This window comes from Cydia strobilella, chromosome 1 (assembly GCF_947568885.1).
Source record: "Cydia strobilella chromosome 1, ilCydStro3.1, whole genome shotgun sequence".
NCBI lineage: Eukaryota > Metazoa > Arthropoda > Insecta > Lepidoptera > Tortricidae > Cydia > Cydia strobilella.
In genome coordinates this window covers 33,910,022-33,936,088 of record NC_086041.1, presented here as the reverse complement: position 1 = coordinate 33,936,088, position 26,067 = coordinate 33,910,022, and the positions used below count along the sequence as shown (strand labels likewise).

General features: G+C 38.1%; 3 protein-coding genes across 3 annotated transcripts in view; 2 read left to right on the top strand and 1 right to left on the bottom strand.

Moving 5' to 3' along the window:
• Positions 1-26,067, top strand: part of LOC134745124 (magnetosome-associated protein MamJ-like) — a 298,423-nt gene that overhangs the window by 196,674 nt on the left and 75,682 nt on the right. The window lies entirely within an intron of this gene.
• On the bottom strand, positions 1,197-6,572 carry LOC134745159 (esterase B1-like). The gene is made up of 4 exons (XM_063679146.1): positions 6,477-6,572; positions 5,295-5,430; positions 2,928-4,222; positions 1,197-1,379 (listed from the first exon to the last, which is right to left on the bottom strand). The coding sequence occupies exons 1-4, from the start codon at positions 6,542-6,544 to the stop codon at positions 1,217-1,219; spliced, it is 1,662 nt and encodes a 553-aa protein (XP_063535216.1). The 5' UTR covers positions 6,545-6,572; the 3' UTR covers positions 1,197-1,216.
• The window catches only part of LOC134745093 (ATP-binding cassette sub-family G member 4), a 77,024-nt gene continuing 73,999 nt past the window's right edge, over positions 23,043-26,067 (top strand). Inside the window, exon 1 of the mRNA XM_063679042.1 lies at positions 23,043-23,451. Within this exon, the coding sequence (XP_063535112.1) occupies positions 23,304-23,451 (148 nt within the window). The 5' untranslated portion in view covers positions 23,043-23,303. The remainder of the gene's footprint in view (positions 23,452-26,067) is intronic.

Genomic DNA, 26,067 nt, shown 5'->3' with positions numbered 1-26,067 from the left:
TCAAGAAAATTTGATTCTCGTTCAGAGGGCGCTACTAGTTTTGGCCTACAGTCGTATAGATGGCGTTGACGGTCGTTTGTTATTTAACAATTTTAACGCATATCAGTGAAAGAACATGGGTCAAAATCATAAAAATAATTAATGCAAATAAAAAAAATCATTTATCTATATTTAAATACATTATCGTATTTTTATAAATATTCATTTTTAGTTTTAAAGTGTGTCGACAGATGGCAGTGAATTTACTGGGGTTACAAAATTTACTATGACAGTACCGCTCTAGTATAAGTTACTCTATGGCCTCGCGCCAAAAATCTGACAACTCCTGTGCTGCCCCCTACAGTTTATGCACGCTCCCTGTAGCCTTGATGAATTGCCGGGTGTTGACTAAAGAATGGGTGTAACACGTTTCATGAATAATTCTTCATTAGCTGCACACTTCCACGTTAGTTCACTGCATAATAAGCTACAGATGTAGTGCATAATTGTTATTCATCGAATTTTCAAAAATTAATTACAGTGTCATAATTATAGTTTGTCAAAAGACTGTCTCATTTCAAACATAGACTATAGAGAGAATCATACTATCGTTGCTATCGTTGTCTTACGCTAGTACTAGCACCCAAAAGAAAAGGATGAGTATAGTTTTTTTTTCTTATTTACTGACAATTTGGTTTGACCAACTATAATTGTAATATAGTTACACGGGTAAATCCTATATCTGGTTTAATTTATTGCCCGTATTGGATTTACACACTATCAGTATTCAAATAAAGGCACTTTTTTTAAAGAATATAATTTCTGACATTTCGTAAAAATCGTCCGCTTTTGGTGTTTCTTTTCGCCGTCGTTCTACGCAACAACCATTTGGCATTTTAAAAAACGGAATTTCTACAATAACATATAATATAAAGTCTGACCAGTAATATTATGATCATTGTCAAAGGGCGCTGTTATTTTCTAGTATAGGGTGACAGTTCAGTATAGTATGAAAAAAATAGTTCCAGTGAAATTCCGCAACATGGCGCGTGATCATATCTTCCTGGTCAGGCTTAAAAAGCTTATTACACTATCCTAATTTAGTGACTAACAAGAGGGACGACGCTATACGTGAGAAACGATAGGATGCATCTCTTATCGCGTGTCACGTATAGCGGCGTCCCTCTTGTTAGTTACTAAATTTAGCAAAGTGTAATAAGCCCTTTAACAACATCAGTTACGATCTTTTTATATCGGCTTCTCCATAGATGTCGTCCCAGAATTTCATATGCTCCTCATCTACATCTTTGTCGCAGCTGAGTTTCGGTCCGATTATACAGCAATTGCGTTCCGTTTCGAAGAATGGTTTCCATTCTGTGAAATTATCTGCTGTGGGCTTCCTGAAAAATAAAGGGTACTATTTAAACGAACAGCATAAAAATTAAAAATACTAACCAAAAGGGCTTCACACACCTTACTTTAGTAACTGACGACAGGGGGCCTATGAGGGCTAACGCGTATGAATTCGCCGCTAGGGGCGCTAGTGTAGATGGTGGTCTTTTCCATAGTTCGAAATGTCAAATGTCACTTATCACTTCAATGACTGACAGCTTTTCTTTAGTCTTTTGGACCACCATCAACAGAGGCGCCAACTGGTGAGCAAAAAAACGATAGCCCTCATTGCGTAGTAAAATACAAGCTAATACTATTAGTGATTTTGTATGTAAAATCACTAATAGTACCTTGCGATCCGGCCAGGGACGTACAGTCTGGCAAAAATGAGTAGAAATTAAAAAGTGGCAACACTGTAGTGTTGTCCCAATTTTCATAAATTGATTTGAAAGGGACGACACTACAGTGTTGCCACTTTTTAATTATTACGCTTCTTTGCCAGAATATAGCTAAACGTAAAGCCCGCTCCAGACTACGCGGCGCGAAGCCGCGAACGCGAGTGTGGAGTCGATTTCGCTGATTAGCTAACCAGACCTCCACACTCGCGTTCGCGGCTTCGCGCACGAGTCTCGAGGGCCCCTTAAGACACGGTAGATATATCTGCATTTCACTTCTACGTATTGCTGCGTCGCCTGCGTCCCTGTCGTAAATTTTACTGAATTATGTTAATTATGTTATGTTAAAGTGATACTCTTTCTCGCTCTTACTTATAGTTGCGTCGCACAATGACCTTGGTGCGGTGCGATGGTGTGTTACGCCCATTAGGTGTGTGAAGCGCTTAACCTAACCTAGAAGGTCCATCCACACTAATGCGCGAATCACGGCGCGAAGCCGCGAACGAAAGTGGCGTCGATTTCGCAGATTGTTCGCGCCGAGTTTCCCGTCGTTTAAGGTTAAGGCCTCATATTCACGAGCGCTTTATAAACGCGCGTTAAAAAAGCGCTTGAATTTTCTAGCACGCTAAATTCGATTTAAAGACCAAGGCTTAAAGTTGAAAATCCAACAACGCTTGATAAAAAGCGCTACCGCCATCGTGTGAATAAATAGTATAAATACACATGTTTCCTTTGTGTCATTCAAACTCTTTATTAACGCGCGTTGAAAAAGCGCTCGTGATTATGCGGCTTTATTGGCCCGCGACAATGCGCAAAAACTCCACATTACACACTAATTTGGCTCATCTGTGGCAAGATAAATATCAATCATAATTATTATAATTATTAATTATTTTTCCATTTTGTTTTACAAGAAAACAAAATGGAAAAATAGCTAGAGCACGTATGATGTCGTAGATAAATGACAGTTAAACTCGATCAGCTGATGCTTTTCCGCCATCTTGGCGCGAACCAAACTGCGAAATCGCCGTGAAGTTTGCGAGTCCGAGTGTATGACTCGGACTCGCAAACTTTAGTAGTTAGTAACATGCCATCAATAGTGGATAGCGACTTTATACATTGACCGTTATATTTTAAACTGGAGCTGTAGTATGTGCTTACCCCGTTTTAGCAAAGTTCGTCCATAGTTTTAGTACTTGTCGTATAACACCCCTCGACTCGTCCGTCAACGGTATGTCCAGACATGTCACATGGAATAAATAGTACAGCTCCTCAGAATGGCACACGCCTTTTAAGCTCTCCATCTTATACTGCTTCTTCGTATAGTTCCTTTCAGTCTCTGCTGTGAACTTGTACAAATAGACCGGCTCTGTGTTATACAAGCAGTGATACCGCGCATACCTACGTGTGTTGTACGAAAACATTACATCCGTTTCTAGATTAGCTACCTCCTGCGACATTTCTGGTGTTACTTCGTTCCCATCGAAGTATATTTTCCTAATTCTCTTATCTGCTGCATGTATTTTATCAGTTTCCCATTTTAGTTTCAATTCTCGTGGGACAACTGCTCCAGGCACGGGTAAAAACGGGATCAGAGTCGGTAATTTTCGAGCTACTTCAATACCTTCTCCCGATGTGTAACCAACTATGACTGGGACATTAGCTATTTTCCCACATTTTACCAAGTCTGGAGGGAGATCTGTTATAAACTTTTCTACGCTGAGTTCAGAGTTTTCAATCACGGGACCGAACAGAATACCATCAGCGATGTCACTCAATCCTGATTCTATAAACGGTAACTGAATACTAATTAAAGATGAGGCTGGTACAGTTCTTAAGAATTCTAATAATTCTTGTGGGTTCTCAGTTTCTAGGCCTAGTTGCTTTCCTAGCTGAAACGCTCTTTTCCGGCCATATAAAGTGTAGCCCCATTCGTTCAAGCACACGCCGCTTTGGCAGATGGCTTTATTGAATAACCCTTGGCTCATTTTAGATACTAAATGTAGGGATGTAGAGGCCGCTCCCGCGCTGCATCCGAATATAGTTACGTTGTTCGGGTCACCGCCGAAAGCGGCGATGTTTTGCTTAACCCATTTCAAAGCTGCTACCTGGTCTTTAAGACCAGCATTGCCAGGGACCTCTTCACTTTCCAAGCATAGAAACCCTAACACCTCTAGTCTGTAGTTAAAAGTGACGAGTATAACATCATGTGCCATGAAGAAGTCAGGTCCGTAGAAGTCGGAGTTTCCCGAGCCGGTGTAGAAGCCGCCGCCGTGTATCCAGACCAGGACGGGGAGGGGGTGGGGGGGCGTGAGGGTCTTGGAGTAGACGTTGAGGTACAGGCAGTCTTCGCTGCCGAGGTCGATGCGGTCCAGGCGCTCGTTGTATTGCGGGCAGACGGGGCCGTGGCTTGTAGCATCGCGAATATCTTCCCAAGGTTCTGGGGGTTCGGGAGCCTAGAAGAATAACTATTAGTTTTACTATCTTTGAAGGTGCAAGCTGCAGAAAGTTTTCAAAAAGTTAGGAAAGTTGCCGAAAATATATAAATATCTGGAATTAGAGCCTTTTTTTTAGAATTTTCTGATTTCTTTCTACACTTGTAGATAGGTATTAAAGATTTGGCTTCAACCAATAGCAGCCGCATGACCGCTGTATCCTTATATCTGACATAAAAAGCATTCGTCCCTTTAGAAATGCCAATTAGGATTGTGGTCGTGCTTAGCCTAATCCCAATTTAGTCGTTAACGTCGTAAAGTATGTACCTAAGTAAGAGTCATTTGGTCATGTTTATTTATATTTATTTATTATTTATTCAGAGCCCACTGTGTCCCACTGCTGGGCAAAGGCCTCCCCCCTCTTTTTCCACTCGTCTCTGTTTAATGCTATATCTGGCCAGCCTGTCAAGAAGGAGTCCAAGTTATCCCGTCATCGCCGACGAGGTCTGCCGGATGGGGAACCGGGGGGTTAGACTCGTGGGGCTCCCACTCCGTGGTTAACTTGGCCCACAAGTCATCCGGCATTCGGCAGAGGATTATTTTGGTCATGTAAACTAAAATAATCCTCAGTAGCTACCGACATGCATTTTGGCAAGCGTAAATAGCGTAATATCAGGTAAGCATTTTTAAGCCACACATACGTCGTAGGTATGCCATTTAAAGTTACCAATCTATTATAAAATATTATATATACTAGTTTTAATGTTATACTAACTACCTGTAAGCCCGCAAGAGATTTTCACAAATAAAACAATACAATAAATTCAGCTTTTCAAAACAGATCGAAACCTACAAATAATTCGTTCATCTTCAGTCAAGCTATTTATAAAAAAAGTTGTTGAAACATCACGCATTCATTGCATCACACACAACAGGTCTAAGCAGAGCAGTCGTCAAACAAAAACAACGTGTACCATGGACTTTAGATATGTAACTAGGCGACTTAACCTACAAAATGTAATTTTACAAATTCAAATGACCGGTACATTTTTATGAAAAACGTATAATGCAGTGTTGTAATGTAAAATTTCACCTTGAATCTGAGATCTCCAACTGGCGGCTTAGCGTATGGGATGCCCTTGAACGCAAAATAGCTCCCTTCCGTGCCTTCACACACGCAGCCTTGCAGCACTCCGTACTGCGTTTTCACCACCGCCATTTTCACCACCCTGAAATTGACACTGACCCGATTTAACTAAGGAGCGACGGAGCTAAAAATAGATATTTATGCTTTTAAAGATTTTTGGTTAGGTGCCAACGTGATCAGCTGTCTACTATTTTTGTTGCGGCTGTCGTCAGGCGCGTAAATGACATGCGCGTGGTTTGACGGTTAAGAATCGATTGGCCTTGGCCTTCACTGATTACTAGTCCGCCGGACAATATCGGCCTATCCGTTGCTCGGAACTATCAAATTTTTGTTCTAACTGACAGGCTAATATCGTCCGGCGGACTGATAATGAGTGGGCCCCTTTAGACATGGTGAGCCATTTTAAGGGGTTCCGTAGTCAAAATAGTTTCGCCATGTCAGTCTGTCTGTCCGTCCGCGCCTTTGCTTGGAAGTTGTTAGTGCTAGAAAGTTGCAATTTGTCATGGATATATTAGAGTGGCTGTTGCCCGCGACTTCGTACGCGTGGATTTGTATATTTATATTTTACATGAGCATAGAACATTTTACATTACCTATACAGCAAAAAATATCAGTAGGGACGGATTTGTTAATAAAATTACAACGCATGAAATTTTTCTTTCACAAACTACCAAGTTTCAAGCCCCTATAATAACGGAAAAAAATCTTCTCGATAACTCTCCTCCCTCTGAACCCTCTTTAACTTCTACTATTTTTTGTCGCACTATACTGCTTATCATATCACATATGAGGAAATAATTTTCGTATTCGTGTTCGTGTCCGGGTCCGTGTCCGTGTTCGTGTTCATGTTCATGGAACACTCGGTTGGAACGAAGATAAGAAAGCGTGCGCGAATCGCGGCGCGAAGCCTCGAACGCGAGTGTAGAGTCTAGTTCGCTAATCAGCGAAATCGACTCCACACTTCGCTTCGCGCCGCATAGTGAGTCTGGAGCGCGCTTTACACTTTTCGTCGCCTAGCCGCCACCCGTCCGTACAGTCCGAAAAGGAACTTCGTTCCAAAAAATACATAAACGCCATCTGACAGAAATGTATTTAATACTTAATTAAGAAGTCGTAACAATTACTTACTGCGATGTTCTTTTCGAGGTTGGAGCCGATGGAGTGCATACTGGGCAACACATTGACCGCCAATGCATTTTTACTGCCGTATCAAGGCTCTTGGTGAACAGGCTGGAAAAGATTTACACTTAGATTAATACTTAAAAATAATCTTGCGTCGTTCCCGGTCACAGATTATTAACTAGTTTTCCCGGTTAGTCGCATTTAAATATACCTACAGTAGGGTAGGGCCTCGATAATCCGTACACAGAAACTGGGCGGGTCGCTAGTATTTTTTAAAACCCTGTGTACCGAACTTTAGCCAGTCTTCTCCGAGACCACGGGGACAACGCCGTCCTCGAAACGTCGGAGGTAAATTTAAAACTTATTTTACGCGATTAATTCCCGTCGTTGTGAATAATAATGAGTAAAAATCGTTAAAGTTTAAATCAGTATGGAAAGCAACTTTGTTTTATACTATGTAGAGATGTAAGTATATTATTTTTTGTTGAGTATTATTCATACATTTTTAATTATAAAAAAATCACTTTTTATACTTAAACTACACTAATTTTATTGGAATATACAAACAAACAATGAAAATAAACCAAGTTTACACTTAAGAGCAACAAAAACCTATTTTTCACCAACCAGAATAATCTTTAAAGATTTACCTGAGAATCAATTAAAAATACAGGTAAATTAATACACACCTATTAGAATAAATGCTATGATACTTTGGAACTGATGACTGAATGTAATCTGCTGTTATCATTATCAATGCCGGAATAATTTACTCGTCTGAATGATAAAATCTTATCTCCTTATTGTTTTAAAGACCTTTCACACTAGGATATTTTATGCGCGTAATTATCGGTTGTCTGCGCGACAATTACGCTTGTTACAAGCTTTTTATTAACTTGCAATGTATATGAAATAAAACTGTGAAAACGGATTATATCGCGCGTATATTGAATTTTCTTTTTCTTTGCGCCACCTTAGCCACCTACCGTATATCCTAATTCTATTGTCTCCATAGTGACTATCGGACCGATACCCAAAGGTTGTATGAAGAGATCGCTCTTAAGCGGTAAGACCGCCTGTTGTTACGTCTATCCAATTGTCTTTGTATACATTTATTGTAACATATGTGAGGTGTCCAATAAAGCGTATTGTATTGTAAAACAAGAACCTTCTATTAAGTAAACAAATACTTGTGCCAGAAGGCTTAATTCCCTCCAGCTGGCGGCTGTCGGGAATTATAGACCTCGTGTACAAAATCTCGCTTACCCCATAATGGGGGTCTTATCTTATCTTATCTTATCTTATCTTATAGTTTCGGGGGCCCTTACGGATACACTTCGACCCATAGGGATCTTTTGTGCAGTTACCCCCTAGGAAAGATAAATGATGGGGGTAATAATAGTTCAATGATTGACTTACTCCCCTCGTTGCACAATGTACTACACCTACAAAGACATTTAAAATATTTAAATTAAGTAAATTATAACACTGATTTAAACTCACGATTTTTACTCATTATTATTCACAACGACGGGTATTTATTTTACGCGATTAAGTCCCGTCGTTGTGAATAAGTAAATTATAGTCTAAAAACGTCTGAAAGCGCTCTTATGGCGATATTGTTACCATGTAGTGCGATAATCCCATGTCTACTTTTTGTGCTAATTCTAAGACAATTACCTAGCTGCCTTATGTTATATTTCCATATTAAACATCTCTATGTTTGACCAGCATGTAATTAATTCATATTTCATTTAATTATATGTAGTTTACATTCTTAAAAAAATACTTTAATTTTCTTAATCAGCTAATTGTAAATGAGTTCATAACAAGGCTCAAAACCGGTTTTTTTCATAAGTACAAAAATACCGGTATTTTTAAGTTCTTTTTCGTTCTTTGGTTTATTATTTCATTTTTAATGGGACAATCTAAAAATATAAAGTTGTTACCTAAAAAGATGATTCAGTCCTACGTAAAGAGCATAAAATAATTAAAAATATTGGACTATTTCGGGTTAAAAAAACCGGTTCAGAGCCCTGGTTCATAAACAGACTGGGATAAGATATTATTCTAACTAGCGAGACATAGGTCTAGTTAGGTATTAATCCCGAAAAGTCTTGCTGAGTTTTTGAATTTAGTTTTTAGTATTTGATTTGTAAATAAAATATATTTAATTCTTGTACATAGACAAGTGTTTTACTTACTTCAAACAAACCTTCTGAACCTACATAGCCAGTACCTGCGCTATAATTTCATTCGAAGTGAAAACTTCTTTAGGCGCGTTGGGCTTTTTTGGTATGGGAAAAATCCATTGAACATTGTAACCGACACCGACACCTCTGTATATAAGTATCTACTTTATTTCTAGTACTTACAGTCTGGCATAAAAGAGTAGAAATGAAAAAGTGGCAACACTGTAGTGTCGTCCCGTTTTTCTTAGATTGATTTGAAAGGGACGATATAAGGGACAGTGTTGCCACTTTTTAATTTCTACTTTTTTTTGCCAGACTATAGAGTTCATAGTCTTTAAAAAAGCATCATTATCTGAAACTTTGTACTTACAATTGGATATAGTATATCTAGGTCTGTAATTAGTTAATGTTGTTTCAGATACCATAGTTAAAAAACCGGCCAAGTGCGAGTCGGACTCGCGCACTGAGGGTTCCGTACTTGTTAGTATTTGTTGTTATAGCGGCAACAGAAATACATCATCTGTGAAAATTTCAACTGTCTAGCTATCACGGTTCATGAGATAGCCTGGTGACAGACGGACAGCGGAGTCTTAGTAATAGGGTCCCGTTTTTACCCTTTGGGTACGAAACCCTAAAAAATACAGCGAATTTAAGTTTTTCATACAAAACTGTTTTATAAACTGGAGCTATATAAACTAATTGCAGACCTCATGTCATTGTATGTATAAAGTTCCATTACAATCCAACACGTAGTTTTAAAATGAGAGCGGAACTACGTTTGAATGAAATGGAGCTTGCCCGGGACTCTTAAGGCAAATAGTCATATCATACTAGGAAGTTTACAGGCACCGTTTCGAACATAACGGACTAAAAACTCAAAACTAAACAAAACTTTCCTGACGATTCAAAAAATACTCACGTAATTGTTCAAGTTTTCACTTCTGTCGGCACTCCCGGAGTGCGGAATTTTTTTTACACACTAAGCAATTAAACGCCTGTGGTTTTCGACGAGCAATGAGATGAAACTGATATTTGTCGGTCAATTAGATATTTTAACTGATTTATCTAGTCTCTAATAGAACGATAAAATTGGACATTTGCTCTTAACTCGGTCTTAGATAACCCCGCTTTGCTTTATCGTTTGAAATGTAATGCGTCAACACAACAAGTAAGTATAGTTGGAATTTTCTGAGGTGATTTTTTTGGGCTTTAACCCCTAATCTGTTAAACAAAAGGTACCTATTGTTTCTTTTATGCAGCGGTGTTAAACAAAGATAGGTATTGTTTCTTTTATGCAGCGGTTACTACTGCTACTGATTTCTTTTTTTTTTTTTTTTTTTTTTAATTTAGTCGTTTCAATTTCGTCATGAATTTAAACGGGAACATGCCTGTTTAAGACTATAGATAGTGGACGACGGACGACATGCTTCTCCATACAAACATAGTTCCCATTTTCCTCCCTGGATATTGACATTATGGAAAATAATTTTACATAATACATATGTAATGTAATGTGATATGATCCTAAGTTGGTCGAAATAAATGAATTTATTATTATATACATATTAACCATAGCCATGGGCTAAACGAAGGGGTCGTTTAAATGTTCCGTTTTTTTATTATTATTAAAACATACAATACAATTTTTTTAAAACCCCTAACTTATAACAATTAAAGAATCGAAAAAATCTAACGAAGGGCATAGCGATTTTTTGGCAGGTTTAGGTGGTGTGGTGAAATAAATATTTTTATTCATGATTTATCTGTAACTATTATTAAACAAATATAAGTAGCGCGAATAGGTACCTACAGATTTCCTAATCACATTGATGAAATACTAGTTGGTAGTACTAAAACTCATGTAATTATTAGTAGCGGAAATAAACACGGGGTATTCGCAAGGTTGAGTTTAATTGATGATTTATGGGATCTTCTTTAAAAAGGGACCTTATTGTCGATGGCGCTTACGCCATTATAAATGATGCTCCGATATAAATACAATGCCGAGCGACGCTGTGCGGCGTAAGCGCCATCGACAATAAGGTCGCTTTTCATAGAAAATGCCCCGTTTATGGAGATATGATATAAGTGTGTGTATTTATGTAGGTGGTTTATGGAGGAGTGAGTGCTGAGCTGATAGAGGAGAATGGAAGAGAAAAACATGTTGTGCCGACCCCACATAACGTGGGATAAGGGCAGGAAGAAGAGAGATTTATGTAGGTGGTGAGGCCTAGGCTCCTTTCTAGATTTTTTTCCTAGTGCAGGGATACCTAAGTGGATCTTCAACGAAGACTTGTTATTTAGATTTGTGTACAAAGATTTTGTAAATTATAATTAAATTAAATACAGTACAGCTCGTGTTTGTCGTTCAATATATTTTGGAAGATTGCCGTTGGCTGCTGTCGTGTCGGCGGACGTCCGTTCGGAACGGACATAGGCGTCCGTTCATCGCCGATATTCGAATTTCGAAGGCAATCGGCCGTCCGTGCCGTGACGTCACTTAAGATCGTGGGTAGGTACATAACATGAAGGCCTAATTTTCTCTTATTATATCAATAACAGATTTTTTATATCATTATCGGAATGACGCTTATGGCCTAACGTTCTGTATCCTGGGGCCCATTTCTCGAAGACATTATAGTCTGATATTATTGGTGTATTGTCAAAATAAATTGAATTGAAAAAAAAAATGGCAACCCATACGACTTGACAATTTGTGGACTAATAATATTAGTCTAATATCGATCGAGAAATGGGCCCCTGGAGGTCGATTCTAATAGGGTATTCTCCTACTAGTCAAATCAGTTTCTTTTTTAGAACTAAGAAAACGATTTGCTAATATAAAATTAATATGAAACATTACAAAATAACGTGACGGTCAACTCACATACTTTTTATATTTCTATCCGATTTGTTAAATAAAACTTGTGTTTAAAAATAACTGCAATCTATGTTTTCTCATAATTATCTGGCGGTTTTCATGCATGGTGTGAAATAATTTATTGAAGTAAAACTTCTTAAGACGCGACTAGAGGGTAACTCAGATTTTTTTTCTGACGGAAGTAACGCTCAGTAGTGACAGACGCACAATAGGACATACGTCAAAGTGCAATCGTCAAAGAAGTTTTACTTCAATCGCGCGTAAAGATTACACGCACACACACTTTTTTTGATATATATACAGTCGAATATACCCTATTTAACAATGTTATGGTTTCGATACGACCTTGCATGGTGATTGGCGAGCATCTCACGGCACGCACGACTTTAACTTTATTTCGTATGCACCAATTAGCGTGAGCTATCTTCAAGGTCGTATCATAATAAAATCATAATGGTAACAAGTTGTTTAATCTGAATCGGGCTACACACAATAATTTTAAATAGGATAGTTGACACATGTAGTTAAATAGATAGAAAATGAGCAATTTACCACAAAAAATTGGAAACTTAAAAAATATATGGGAATAATAAAAAAAATCAAGACCGAAAAAAAAACTTTTTTTTTTAACTTTTAAATAGGAAAAAAATAACGGTACCATTCGATTCCTTACATTTGATAAAACAATAATTGTATGGCAACAATGTACATAAACGCAACATTTCACCGACAAAATCGCAATTTCCTTGTTTTCCATACATCGGAACGGCTTCTAAGTAAAGTGAGACAGTGACGTCACGATGTGTTGCCATTTGTGTTAGAGCGTTTGCTCAGTAAAGTGGCGATGCCAGACTTTGACCATCATTTGTGACTTTTGTATTGCTTTAAGACAATGGGTCCCATACAGACATTTGATCCTCAAAACAAACCTGATCGACTTGTCAACTACCCTATTTGTAAAAGTTTTGGTATTGTTGTAATGCGCCCTTGACACGACTCGCAGTATATCACGCACACCAATAAGTGCGAGCGAGATGCCTAATCAATGCAAGCGATCGTATCATATCAGTATCAAAATCTTAACAGATTTTGAAATCAGAATACCGTTCCATTAGTTCATGACTTTCATGAGTAGGTAAAGGTTTTACATAATTTTAATACAATAAGTAGTTACCTACTTATTATATTAATTTATATTCTGGCGTTTCTGCATTCAAATACTTAACACAAATTAAAATATTGAACGTAAATAACTAAATTTGCGTGCAGTATGTTCCTACCTTACCTACCTAACAACTATAGGTACTTAATTCTAGCACCCTCTAGTCTTGAAGGTTATTAAAGATCTGTGAACTGATGAAAATCAGAAGATTATTTATCTTACACTTAACAACACGAGTTGCGAATTACCTATTCGCACATATATCGTACAACGTTTTCATCATCATCATCCCCACACAGTACATATGGCCCTTTAAATTTTATCGTCAAAATATACGTTTTTTACGGCAAAAACCTTTTTTTGCGTTAACTTAGAAGTTTGATTGTTTCGCAGCTTCAAGGGACTGTAGACCTGAGTATATGGTTTTTATTTCAACTCGATACCTCCACGCATTTCCGAAGGGTCTTGACAGACAGACAGACAGACGGACGGACGGACAACAAAGTGATCCTATACGGGTTCCGTTTGTTGCTTTTGAGATACGGAACCTTAAAAAGAGATACCTACCTAAGTCGCATTCTTTACGTAGTTATGCAAAAACCACATGTTGTCGAATACAAAAAGAGATAAAAAACCGGCCAAGTGCGAGTCGGACTCGCGCTCCGAGGGTTCCGTACTTTTCAGTATTTATTGTTATAGCGGCAACAGAAATACATCATCTGTGAAAATTTCAACTGTTTAGCTATCACGGTTCATGAGATACAGCCTGGTGACAGACAGACAGACAAACGGACAGCGGAGTCTTAGTAATAGGGTCCCGTTTTTACCCTTTGGGTACGGAACCCTAAAAACCACATCATTAAACATCGATGTTTATGAGGAGGCGGGAGGCAGGATAAGGCGGATGTCTGTGCTCGGGACCGCAGATATGTTTAAGAAATTTAATTAGTTGTAAGCTTCAACAAAAAAACTATGAGTTCCCTTAAAAATAAAACTGCGCAGTTTTAGAAGCAATTTACATATTTAGCGTGGTACAATTTGGTATACCATTAAAGTGCGTTTTAGACCTATATTCGTGATTTTTTTCTATCGAGCGAAAGCCAAAAAATCAGGATTCCAATCGATGAAGTCACTAGAGAAAATTCTCAAGATTGCTAATAAAATTTTTGGAAATCGTATTGGGATCTAAAAAAGCTGTACGATTTAAAAAAAAAACCCGTTTTCTTAATTCAATTTATGGTTATCAGTAGTGTATCTTTTTTTTTTACACTGACACATAAAACTAGTTTAAAGTTGATCCCAGACAAGGGCATTTTTTAGCAAGGGCGTTTTTTCTTCTTCCTCGGTCCCTCATTGCTGAGGATCGTGACCATGTATGCTCCGTCTCCGTAGTGTGCGGTCATAAGCCACATGAGTCACGCACTGCATGTTGCCGCCAACCATCCTCTTCACACCATCAGACCATCTCGTGGGTGCTTTTCTTCGCCCGCGCTTGCCATCCGTTTGACCCAAGATAATCAGCCTTTATAGGTCATGCTTCTTAGACCGCATGATATGCCCAAAAAAGAGTACGCGTTCTTGACATATTGTAGACAGCCGTGTGGTGATTTTTAGCTCCTCTAGGATGGACTAATTGGTTGTCATGGCCGTCCAGGGTATGTGTAAGTCTTCGCCGACACCACATCTCAAAAGCGTCGATTTTTGCCCTAATACGAAAATCGAGAATACCAGAGATCGAGTCAAGGGCGTTTTTTAGCAAGGGCGTTTTTTCTTCTTCCTCGGTCACTCATTGCTGAGGATCGCGACCATGTATGCTCCGTCTCCATAGTGTGCGGTCATAAGCCACTGCATGTTGCCGCCAACCACCCTCTTCACACCATCAGACCATCTCGTGGGTGCTTTTCCTCGCCCGCGCTTGCCATCCGTTTGACCCAAGATAATCTGCCTTTCTAGGTCACGCTTCTTAGAACTTAGACCGCATGATATGTGCAAAAAAGAGTGCGCGTTCTTAACATATTGTAGACAGCCGTGTGGTGATTTTTAGCTCCTCTAGGATGGACTAATTGGTTGTCATGGCCGTCCAGGGTATGTGTAAGTCTTCGCCGACACCACATCTCAAAAGCGTCGATTTTTGCCCTAATACGAAAATCGAGAATACCAGAGATCGAGTCAAGGGCGTTTTTTTAGCAAGGGCGTTTTTTTTTACAAAAATGAATATGTGCATGTGCGCGATGATTCATCAGATGTGATCAGCAACAAAATGCATTGAATATTTTCGGAAGTTAATTTTTTAGGGTCCCCGGCTAGGTCGGTTCTCCATGCACACGTAGTTACGCTCTCATTTTGAAACGAGTAGCCAGTTTGCTCTGAAACTTTGTACTTACAATAGGATAAGGTATACCTTTGTCTGTAAAATTAGTTTATGTAGCTTCAGATACCATAGTTAAAAAAATACAGCGTAATATTTATCAGTACGGTTTTTACTCACTATTATTTTTAGTCTCTTTTGGCGACATGCGCCCCCCGCCCCCGCCCCATCAGCGCGTGCGCAACGAGCGACGAGGCGGGCGGCGCGGGCAGTGCACGACGTACAACCGCCGCGGACACTCGTGCCTGAGGATGGATTCCCAAAGAATCCGAAACATGTCGCCAAAAGCGACTAAAAATAATAGTGAGTAAAAACCGTACTGATAAATATTTTGAAATATGTCTCACGATAGTTTAAGTGCAAATACAGCGAATTTAAGTTTTTCATACAAAATTTGTTTTTCCTATATTTCGTTTGTTTTATAAACTGGAGCTATGTAAACTAATTACAGACCTAGATATACCTCATGTCATTGTATGTGCAAAGTTTCATTACAATCCAACGCGTAGTTTTAAAATGAGAACGAAACTCCGTTTGTATGAGAAGGTGGAATTCGGCCGAGCTTGCTCTTAAGTTATTAGCTCCATAATTTATTATGTTTGAACATAAACTGTAATAGATGTCATATATTAAAGAAAAAGTGACTACTTGAAACACAAAAGTGCATAAGTTTGTAAATGTTTTATTTAATTGTTTTAGGTTGTAAGTTTTAGTATTTTGTACTGTATTTTTTTTGTTTATTTGTACACCTTTATATTAGATTGTAAAAATTGGGTTTCTTGCCTGCCAAATGAAGAATTTATTATTTATTATTATTACAAATCAAAAATATTTAATAAAATAATTTGATTTGTTCCCAAAGTTGTAAGTACTTAGTTCCCGCTATCGAAAATTTGTTACCTAGTTTTATACCTAATTGTATTACATTTGCGTATTTTTAAATTTATGGTGCACAAAAATAGTACATTACGATACAAGTGCGAAAAATAGGAAATAAATTAAAACACGACTGAAGGTGTAACGTTTAGTAATAAAACGTTTCTTCTTTTGAACCCGAGTTTATTATAATAATCCTCTAATGTTAAGTTTACACAAGCACCACCATTGATCGTCCAGACAAGAGAGAGATCTCATATCGCTAATCCTATAGTTACACAGTTCATTATAATCTGACAGCGTCTGTACTTAGAAACGACGCTCGTTGTCACTCCCACTCCCATATGCATTAAGTCATTATGAACAGTCTGTAGTTGCGTTCTGTTACAAGCATACATTACTACAGAAGGGAGTGTTTTAAACCGACAGGAGTTGCGAATAACCTATTCGCACATGTATCGTGCAACGTTTTACAGTACATATTGCGGCCCTTTAAATTATCGACATAGTTACGTAATGTGCTAATTTTCGCACTAGTGCGATAAAGTAGCACCATATGTACTGTAAATTATATTTACTTACCGAGATACAAAATTGTAAACGTTTTTGACTCGACCGTACGTTTTATTAGTGAACTTTGCCTTTGCCTTGTAATTTATTTTTATTATAATATTATCCTTATATTGTGTAGGTAAGCACCTACAATACCTACGGACAATAGCTAGATGGTACCGCATAACTATTTAGTAGGGTTATGTTGCGGTAATAGTAATGTTATTAAGTTTGGAACTCAGTAAAAAAATCATAATACTTAACCTTAAGACGACATGGTGCTGTTGGGTCCCACGGTTGGGGGTTTGCGTAAATTAATATCTATTTGTGAGACCTATGCTGAAAAGCATGGGTTAAGGTACAACTCCAAAAAGAGTGAGCTCTTGGTATTTAAAGGCAAAAATAAACCGCCAGCAGCCGTTCCACCAGTAAACCTCAATGGCACGCCATTGCAGAGAGTCTCGCAATTTAAATACCTTGGGCACATTGTAAACGAGGAGTTAAAGGATGATGGAGACATCGAAAGAGAGCGAAGGGCATTATCTGTGAGAGGGAACATGCTGGTTCGCAGATTCGCTGGCTGTACACTTGAGGTCAAGGTCACGCTTTTTAAGGCATACTGCCAAACTCTCTACACCAGCAGTCTGTGGACCAACTATACCCAAAAAGCGTATAATACCCTTCGCATATTGTACAATAACCTGTTCCGGGCGATGGTGGGGCTTCCTCGATACTGCAGCGCGTCAGGCATGTTTGCCGACGCGCACACTGATGACTTTTATGCGCTCATGCGCAATAAAGTCGCGTCGCTCATCAGACGGGTTAGGGGAAGCCCCAACAGTCTCCTGCAGGTCGTGGCCGGGAGGCAGGACAGTGCCGTGCTCGGCAGGTTCAACGAGCTGCATGCTCCGAGTGTGCGTGAGCCTCGGTGAACCGCGCGCCACGGCTCTGTTACGCAGGGCTTTTAGCTTAGACCTTTGTTATTGTTATTAAGTAATACTAACTCATTTTAGTTGTAGTATCTTAGTTTTTAGTATTTAGTATTAATAAGTTTAGTTTTAATTTTTTAGTTAAGAACTTACTAACAATGCTATGGACCTATGAGTTGTCTGAAAATAAACGCATTTTATTTTTTTAACCTAAAAAAAAAGTACTGACTAATTAAGGCCGTTCCATCGGTTTGCCGCTATCACTGTCACATTTCACAAGAAAGAACGGGAAAGATCATGCGCGCCTAGTGTCCATTTTGATCGAATTTTGTCGATTTTTATTTATTTTAAAAACGTTACCTTACAATATCGAAATTCGAAAGCGGTCAAATTACTATTTAATGCATGATTTTTTGTATAACTTTTTAATAAATTGAAATAGATGTGTCATGTTGTATAGATTGAGGGAAAAATAAAGAAAAAAATCATAGTATTTAAAAAAACATATATTTTTTACGATGCATATATACATCATTATGCATTTAAGGGTTAAGATTGTTTTTTTCTTCTTTTTTTGTTTATATAAATAACCGAGTAAAGTTGGATTAAAAGTCTTAGTTAGAGGTTATTTTTGGAATCGAGCGAAGTGTCATAATTCGTGTATCGGAAGCTTATAAATTAAAGATAATATAATTAAGAACTACATATATTTTTTTCACGTCTACGAATATCAACGTCTCTTAGAAAAATATGATCATATAAGATTTTTCGCCTTCTGGCTCAGGGAACGGCCTTAGAGGCCGAATCACACCGGATACAGACGCATGTACGACAGAACGAATACGGTACCTTTACGAGTTTAGTTGCGTATGTTATACACAATTTTCCATTTATAGGGTTCCTAAGCCAAAATGAAAACAACGGAATTAACCCTTACCCTTATAATTTATGTCCGTCTGTCCGTCCGTCCATATGTCCCAGCCATTACACTCGGAAATTATAGGACATTTTATTTAAATTAAATTTGGAACGTCCATAATTTAAAGACGTGTAAACCTTGTGGCCAAACCTGTTTTTTCAGAAATGTTGCAAGTACCTATTTACGAATACAAGCGTTGGTAACAACCTTATACGGAGTGCCTCCGATCTTGGAGCTTTTAATGCAATTAAGAGGAAAGGGGACGTGGGGGACGGCCTTCGTTTGTATGGAAAACGTATCCCCATTTTCCTCTCTGGATATTGACATTATGGAAAATATTTTAACATAATTTGATGTGTGTAGGGGCATAGATATGCCCCTACGTTTGACTTTTTTCGATTGATTATTGTAAAAATTAGGAGCGAAAAAGAGTTTTCATACAAATTTATAAATGCTCCTAACTCTTATAATAATTAAATAAATAAAAAACCAAACGTAGGGCATAGCTGGGGTTGATGTACAGTCGCCATCAGATATATCGGAGCGGCCGAGATGTTCACTGAACACGCACTCTAACGCCCTGACAATAGAGGCGTGTTCAGATGATTGTGAGCCCCTTGACCGCCCCGATATATCTGATGGCGACTGTACAACAAATTATGTCAAAATATTTTCAATAATGTTAATATCCAGAGAGGAAAATGAGGACTACGCTTATATAAAAAGGCGTCCTCCACTTTCGTCTTAATGCAAAGTTTGGGTTAGGTACAACTTTTTTTAAATATTTATTATTATGTTAGGTCTCACGAACACGAACCCTCCACCAAATAGCCGCTACCATATAATCGAAGTAACGCTCTCATTTTAAAACATGCTTAAATTATCTACTTAACAATTATATTTAACAATTAACGCTCTCATTTTAAAACATGCTTGAATTATCTACTTAACAATTTTATTTAACAATTTTTCTCAACAAAGACCAAACAAAAACTCACAGCAAAAACTAATAGGTACCAAACATAAATGTTAGGTACCTTTTTTTATTTTATTTATTTACCTACTTGAATGTCCATCACACTGACACTGATTTAAACTTTTACGATTTTAACTCAAACTTTATCACATCGACGGGACTTAATCGCGTAAAATAAGTTTTAAATTTACATCCGACGTTTCGAGGACGGCGTTGTCCCCATGGTCTCTCCATCCATATTTAGCCGTATAGTCATTTTCTTTATGAATGGTATCAGTCGATCAGGTTTGTTTTGAGGATCCAATGTGCCATTTTCAACCAAAAGGGTACTTGTTGTCGCTTGTCAGTAAGGCCAAGTAAGGCGCTATTTCCATATAGCTTCAATTAGAAATCAACCTTATTATACAAGTGACAATGTGGTACCTTTTTGGTTGAAAACGTCACAAATGTCTGCATGGAACCCATTGCCTTAAAGCAATAAAAAACTCACAAATGATCTTCGTCAAAGCAAAGATAGATATAACTCCGTAATAGATGGATACAGTCTAAAGAAAAAACGTGCCTCGAAAATCACGAAAATTTGATTCTCGATCAGTTTTGGCCTACTCTCGTATAGAGGGCGTTGACTGTTTCGTTTGTTATTTATAATTTTAACGCATATTTACCAGTGAAAGAACAAGGGTCAAAATCATATAAAAATAAATAATGCAAATAAAAATAAAAACATTTATCCATATTTAAATACATTTTATCGTATTTTTATAAATCTTCATTTTTAGTTTTAAAGTGTGTCAGATGGCAGTGAATTAACTGTGGTTACAAAATTTACTATGACAGTACCGCTCTAGTATAAGTTACTCTATGATTATACCTTATAACTATGAGTACACTAAATATTTATATATAATTAAATATATGAATAAGCAAAAATAAATACATATACATACAATTGCAAGTGCGTTAAGGGTTACCTACCGACTAATACCTACTATGCCTGCCTTAGCAGGCATTTATTGTGTATGTGTCTGACGAAGGCCGCTTTTATGTATGTCATATGCATGACACCGCTATCCTAGGAAACCAGAGCTCTACCGTAATGGTCGGGGAGCCCAAGAGGGGATTTTTGTAGTTACTCGAGCGCGTCACAGTTATATCTTGCTACCCCGAGGAGTCTACCTTTACCAGTTTTAGCCGTCTATGTTAAGCAGTTGGTTGGTGGGGGGTTCAACAAATCGATAAGCAGATTGTGGATTTGGTCATTTTAGTCCAAATTAATGCTATAATTGTGCTATTACTAAATATTACAATTATTTGTACGCATTTCCTTAATCTGACGGTTTTAATGTGAAAATCGGGTGTCGAAATTGTGGTCGTCAGATTAAGGAAATGCGTACAAATAAGTGTCATATTCAGTTATAGAAAAATTATAGCATTAACTTGGACCAAAACGACCAAATCCACAATCTACTCAACGATTTTTTTAACCCTCCACCAACCCCCCGAAATTTAAAAAAATCTGTAGGCGCTTTCCTGCTCGCTGGATTTTTTTTTTTATATTCTTAACCTTTTTTCTTCTTATCACCTAATCTTTCGATTACAATAGGTCTCTACGACGCTCGAGTAACTACACATTTAGCATCGCCGGCTCCCCAGCTATAAAGAAAAATGTCGATTGAAGGCTACTTAATATTCGTGAACAAAAGTCACGTACTTTACATTAAAAATGTTCCAGTAAAGACGCCTTGATTTATACATAATGATGTAATGACATAAATTATGATTTGCGACTAATTACCGTGACATAATTGCTACTTCTAATGATGCGCAAGGCCCATACCAAAGAGGATATAATAAGATAGAGCGGTACTGTCATAGTAAATTTTGTAACCACTGTAAATTCACTGACATCTATCGACATACTTTAAAACTAAAAATGAAGATTTATAAAAATACGTTGAAATGTATTTAAATATGGATAAATGATTTTTTTATTTGCATTAATTATTTTTATATGATTTTGACCCATGTTCTTCAACAGATATGCGTTAAAATTATAAATAACGAACGAAACGGTCAACGCCCTCTATACGAGAGTAGGCCAAAACTAGTGGCGCCATCTGATCGAGAATCAAATTTTCGTGATTTTCGAGGCACGTTTTTTCCTTAGACTGTATTCATCTATTACAGAGTTATATCTATCTTTGGCCCATACCCAAGTTCTGATAACGCGTTCAGTTATGACGTGTTTTAGGGTTCCGTGCGGGGTAAAGATCGGTTTTTATCTACAGATATTGAGCGTGGTAGATGTGCCATATTTTTTTTCTATACAGCTGTCTGTCGGCGTCTGTAACGATAGTTATTATAATGAATACGGTAATAGATACTGGCACGCTCAATGTAGATATAAACGTAAGCGAACAACTCGAGAACGTGAAGCGAAGCGGAGCGACGTAGCGCGGCGGCCCCACGGCGTTCGCGTTCGCAACGAGATCGCCCACGTAAGACACTACTATAGGTATCAAAGGATTGATTCACCCCGCGCCGCATCGCTTCGCTTCGCGTTCGCGTGTTGTTCGCCTACGTAGTACGCTGCGTAAGTAAAACTGAAAGTCTTAAGGGTCCCCGGCAAGCTCGGTTCTCCATACAAACGTACGTTTTTCCGTTCGTTTGCTTTAATTTAAATAAAAGACGAGCAGATTTTTGATTTTTATTTTAAAGTTATTTACAGTACATATGGTGCTACTTTTCTGCACTAGTGCGTAAATTAGCACATTTCGTAACTATGTCAAAAATTTATACTGCCATATGTACTGTAAAACGTTGTACGATACACGTGCGAATAGGTAATTCGCAACTCGTGTCGATTTAAAACACTCCCGTCGATCGTGTTTTAATTTAACGCCACTCATTTCGAATTTCCTCTTTTTCGCACTTGTATCGTAAATAACTATTTTCTTATAGATCTAAGATAATGTTTAGTGATGCCACGAATATTCGGCAACTATTCGGTATTCGGGCTCTTTGCTGAATATTCGGTATTCGGCCGAATTGTGCCTACTATTCGGCCGAATACCGAATATCTGTTGCATCTGCCTAAAAAGAAAACATACCCAATAAACATAACCAACAACTAGGTAGGTATAAAAAAAATTAAATGTATCCTTGAAAAGTTGTTAAATACGAAGACTTTTTTAAAAATTTGTTGATCACAAAATATTTTATTTTTATTATGGGTCTGATTTGAATGACCCTAACTACATTCATAAATTTTGTTCAATAAAAAATGTATCTTAGCACACGTTGTGCTTTGTTGGCGAACAGTTTTCATAATACTTAATTGTAACTCAAAATGTTCGCATGAAATGCCGAATATTCGGTGCTTCGGCCGAGAGGGGCCGAATATTCGGTATTCGGCCAAAACCACTATTCAGCGCATCTCTAATAATGTTCAATCTCGACAGTTCGGATCGAGACTGTTAAAAAAGTATTTTAAAAATAGTATTTTCCTGATGGTTACTTTCACTTGGCCACATCACGGCAAACGCGAGTAACGCAGTGACGCTACACGCTACCAAACAAACCACGAATTTTGGCATTATAAAGAACCCATTGTAAAATTTACGCATTAGTCCGGTTTCAAGTTTCAATGTAATGAGATTATCAGCGATCCGCCCACGCGCACGCGCACGGCGCAGCGCAGTCGCTGTCCGCCGCCGGCCCGCGTACGCTGCGCCGATCCGCCGCGCAAAACAACAATATGCTCGAGATTCACATGTACCCCAAATTTAAAAAAAGTTGCCAGTATACGAGTTGACTGGCGAACTGAGTGAGCGTTTATATAACAAATAAAAACAGCTTGACGTTATATATAGAAATATTAAATTTCTATAGCTTAGTGAAAATTCGTTTTTGACCTGACCAAACATTCTAAGTGACTGACTATGCTATAGATACTTATTCTCAAAGTGGTTACCAAAAATGGCGGCTTCGACAATGCTGAAAGGGATGGGCGATATGGACACGGGGGGTGAGCGTGAGAGGGCGCCCCGGGCTGAAATGCCCTCCTCTGTGGATATCCAGTTCACAAATCTCTCACTTACAGTCACTGAAGGGTTCCGGAAGAAAAGTAAGTACTACTTTTACTACATACATAAGAAGTTGATAAGGATTAAAAGAAGGAAGGAAGCTAGTATGCAGGCGTTCTTTACTTTATTTTTAAAAAAATGTATGAAATGTTTATTCATTTGTTTTAACATGTTTTTCGAAACCGTTAGGGCCGTTACGCACTAGCGGTTTACCGCGGGGGCGGCTAGCCGCGCGGCCAGCCGCTTTTCCAGTTTAATATGCAACCGGTTGTGATCATACGCACTTGACCGCTACAAAATTTCAACCTTGAATGAAGAGCTGCGGCCCGCTTCGCGGCTGGCCGCCAACTTGTTTATATGCACTGGCGATTCAGTGTGCGGCGAGCCGCCGGTATTTTTTATAGTAAAGCAAAAAAATTGTTTCGTAAGTCGGACCCAACTGACACCATAAAGTTGCATTATGTTTATTTTATTGTTTTAAGTTTAAAGTTCCTGTAACGTTATTATTGTATTAGTTTATTAGGGTCCCCATCTCTGTCGACTCTGTCTTGAGTAAAAGGGGTATTGTTTATTTTATTGTGTAATTTACCGTAGTTTTAGAGTTCAGTTGCGTGAGAGACTTATCGTACCGTTAGCGAGAGAAAGTGGGGATGTCCATGTCCGCCACAAAAGGATACGGGTCCCAGGAGCATCAATCAATCAATCTTTAATGTCAAAAACACATGTCAAAAATTACAATACAAATAGAATTAAAAATACACAACACCCTAAATCAAATATCAAAATCGCACATTAAAAAATAAAATATAGTTATACAAATGTCAAAAATAGCATACTACTAATAGCATATTACTTCATTACAAACCAAGGTTTGTACTGTAAATCTTTTTTTTTCTTTCGTTGTTTTAGGTAGTACAAATATATAACACGAGCTAACTCGACGGCGTCTATTTTGTTAATGGACCAAACTTGACCAAAGACGCCGAGCGGTCCAGCCGCTTTACGCGGTTTTGTCGGGGTTGGCCGCCATAGCGGCCAGCCGCTATAACAACCGCGTCAGGCGGCTGTCCGCTCAAACGAACCGCCTTACCGGCCAACCGTTAGTGCGTAAGGGACCTTAATATTTTATCACAATTATCACAAACGAGCTTTGTTTTGTTTGGCGTTAGAAATCGATAAATTATTTTCGGCAAACAGCAAATAAAAAAAAACTAAATCTCCGCATGCTTCCACTAAGGAGGGACGAACCAAATAGATTAGGACTGAGTTAGAAAAAAACGGGTAGTCGGGTTCTCGGAATTCGATAACCCTGCTGTGATAGTTTTTTTTTAATTATCTGGCACCATATGTGGTATTTTCTATAAAAGCGTGTAGGCCATAGACATAGTATAGTAGTTATAGACATAAAACCGAGCCACCAGGGGTAAGAGAAAGACATATTCATGTATTGGCATGTTAAGCATAATCCTTTTACTCTTTCACTCTTATAAATTTCGGTATTTCGCCATCGCCTCCTACCTATGGTGCCATAACCCGACCATGAAAAAAAACCCCGTCTGTGATAAGGACAAAGCATGGCACTATTTTCTCTTTCCTCTTATGGGAATCGCAATAAGATTATCTTTCTCTATCAAAGAGTGTCAGGCCCTTGGTGTAGGCAGTACAATGAAAAATGTATGGACGCAGATTTGTCTAGCAGTTCATTAGGCTTGTTTAAAAGAACTTTATATTCTTTATTAAAATAAGGGTGAAATGTTGCAAGCAAGTATTTCAGTAATTTAAGTATATATAAGTCTAAGTAAGTAAAGAAGTATAAGTATAAGTCTTTTCTCTTTTTTATACATTTATATACTATTGTTATTAGTATATAAATGTATGATTATGTACAATTACTAGGTACTACAAGTTTGCACTATTTATCATTACTTTTTAATTGTACCTCGATATGTGAATTAGGAAACTATAGGTCTATAAATAAAAAACCGGCCAAATGCGAGTCGGACTCGCGCACGAAGGGTTCCGTACCATTACGCAAAAAACGGCAAAAAAATCACGTTTGTTGTATGGGAGCCCCCCTTAAATATTAATTTTATTTTGTTTTTAGTATTTGTTGTTATAGCGGCAACAGAAATACACCATCTGTGAAAATTTCAACTGTCTAGCTATCACGGTTCATGAGACAGCCTGGTGACAGACGGACAGACAGACGGACAGCGGAGTCTTAGTAATAGGGTCCCGTTTTTACCCTTTGGGTACGGAACCCTAAAAATCAATTTGTAGCTATTAGCTAAGTTGCTCATGTTTATTTTAAGACTGTTTGTTTCTCAATAAATTAAAAACAAAAAAAGGGACCTTATTGTCGATGGCGCTTTTCCGCAGACGGATTTAGCCGCGTTGACGTTACCTCATTTTTATTAAATGAGGTACCAGCAAATATTGCTCACTCTGTAGTCTGTATGTACTTAGTATATTGACTGTTCGAACAATATAGTTAATAAGCTTGTTTGGTACCTCGTAAATCAAACAACACTAACAGTCCCCGGCAAGCTCGGCCCCATTTCAGCTTCCCATACAAACGGAGTTTCGTTCTCATTTAAAAACTACGTGTCGGATTGCAATGAAACTGCACATACATGAGGTATATCTAGTCCTGTAAT

Bases quoted from the DNA above. Each gene is read 5' to 3' on its own strand.
- LOC134745159 (XM_063679146.1), bottom strand. From the start codon at position 6,544: ATGCATTGGCGGTCAATGTGTTGCCCAGTATGCACTCCATCGGCTCCA. The intron at 4,223-5,294 runs GTGAAATTTTAC...TTATTCTTCTAG, and splicing joins TTGGAGATCTCAGATTCAAG to GCTCCCGAACCCCCAGAACC. The intron at 1,380-2,927 runs GTAAGCACATAC...TTTATTTTTCAG, and splicing joins ACGAACTTTGCTAAAACGGG to GAAGCCCACAGCAGATAATT.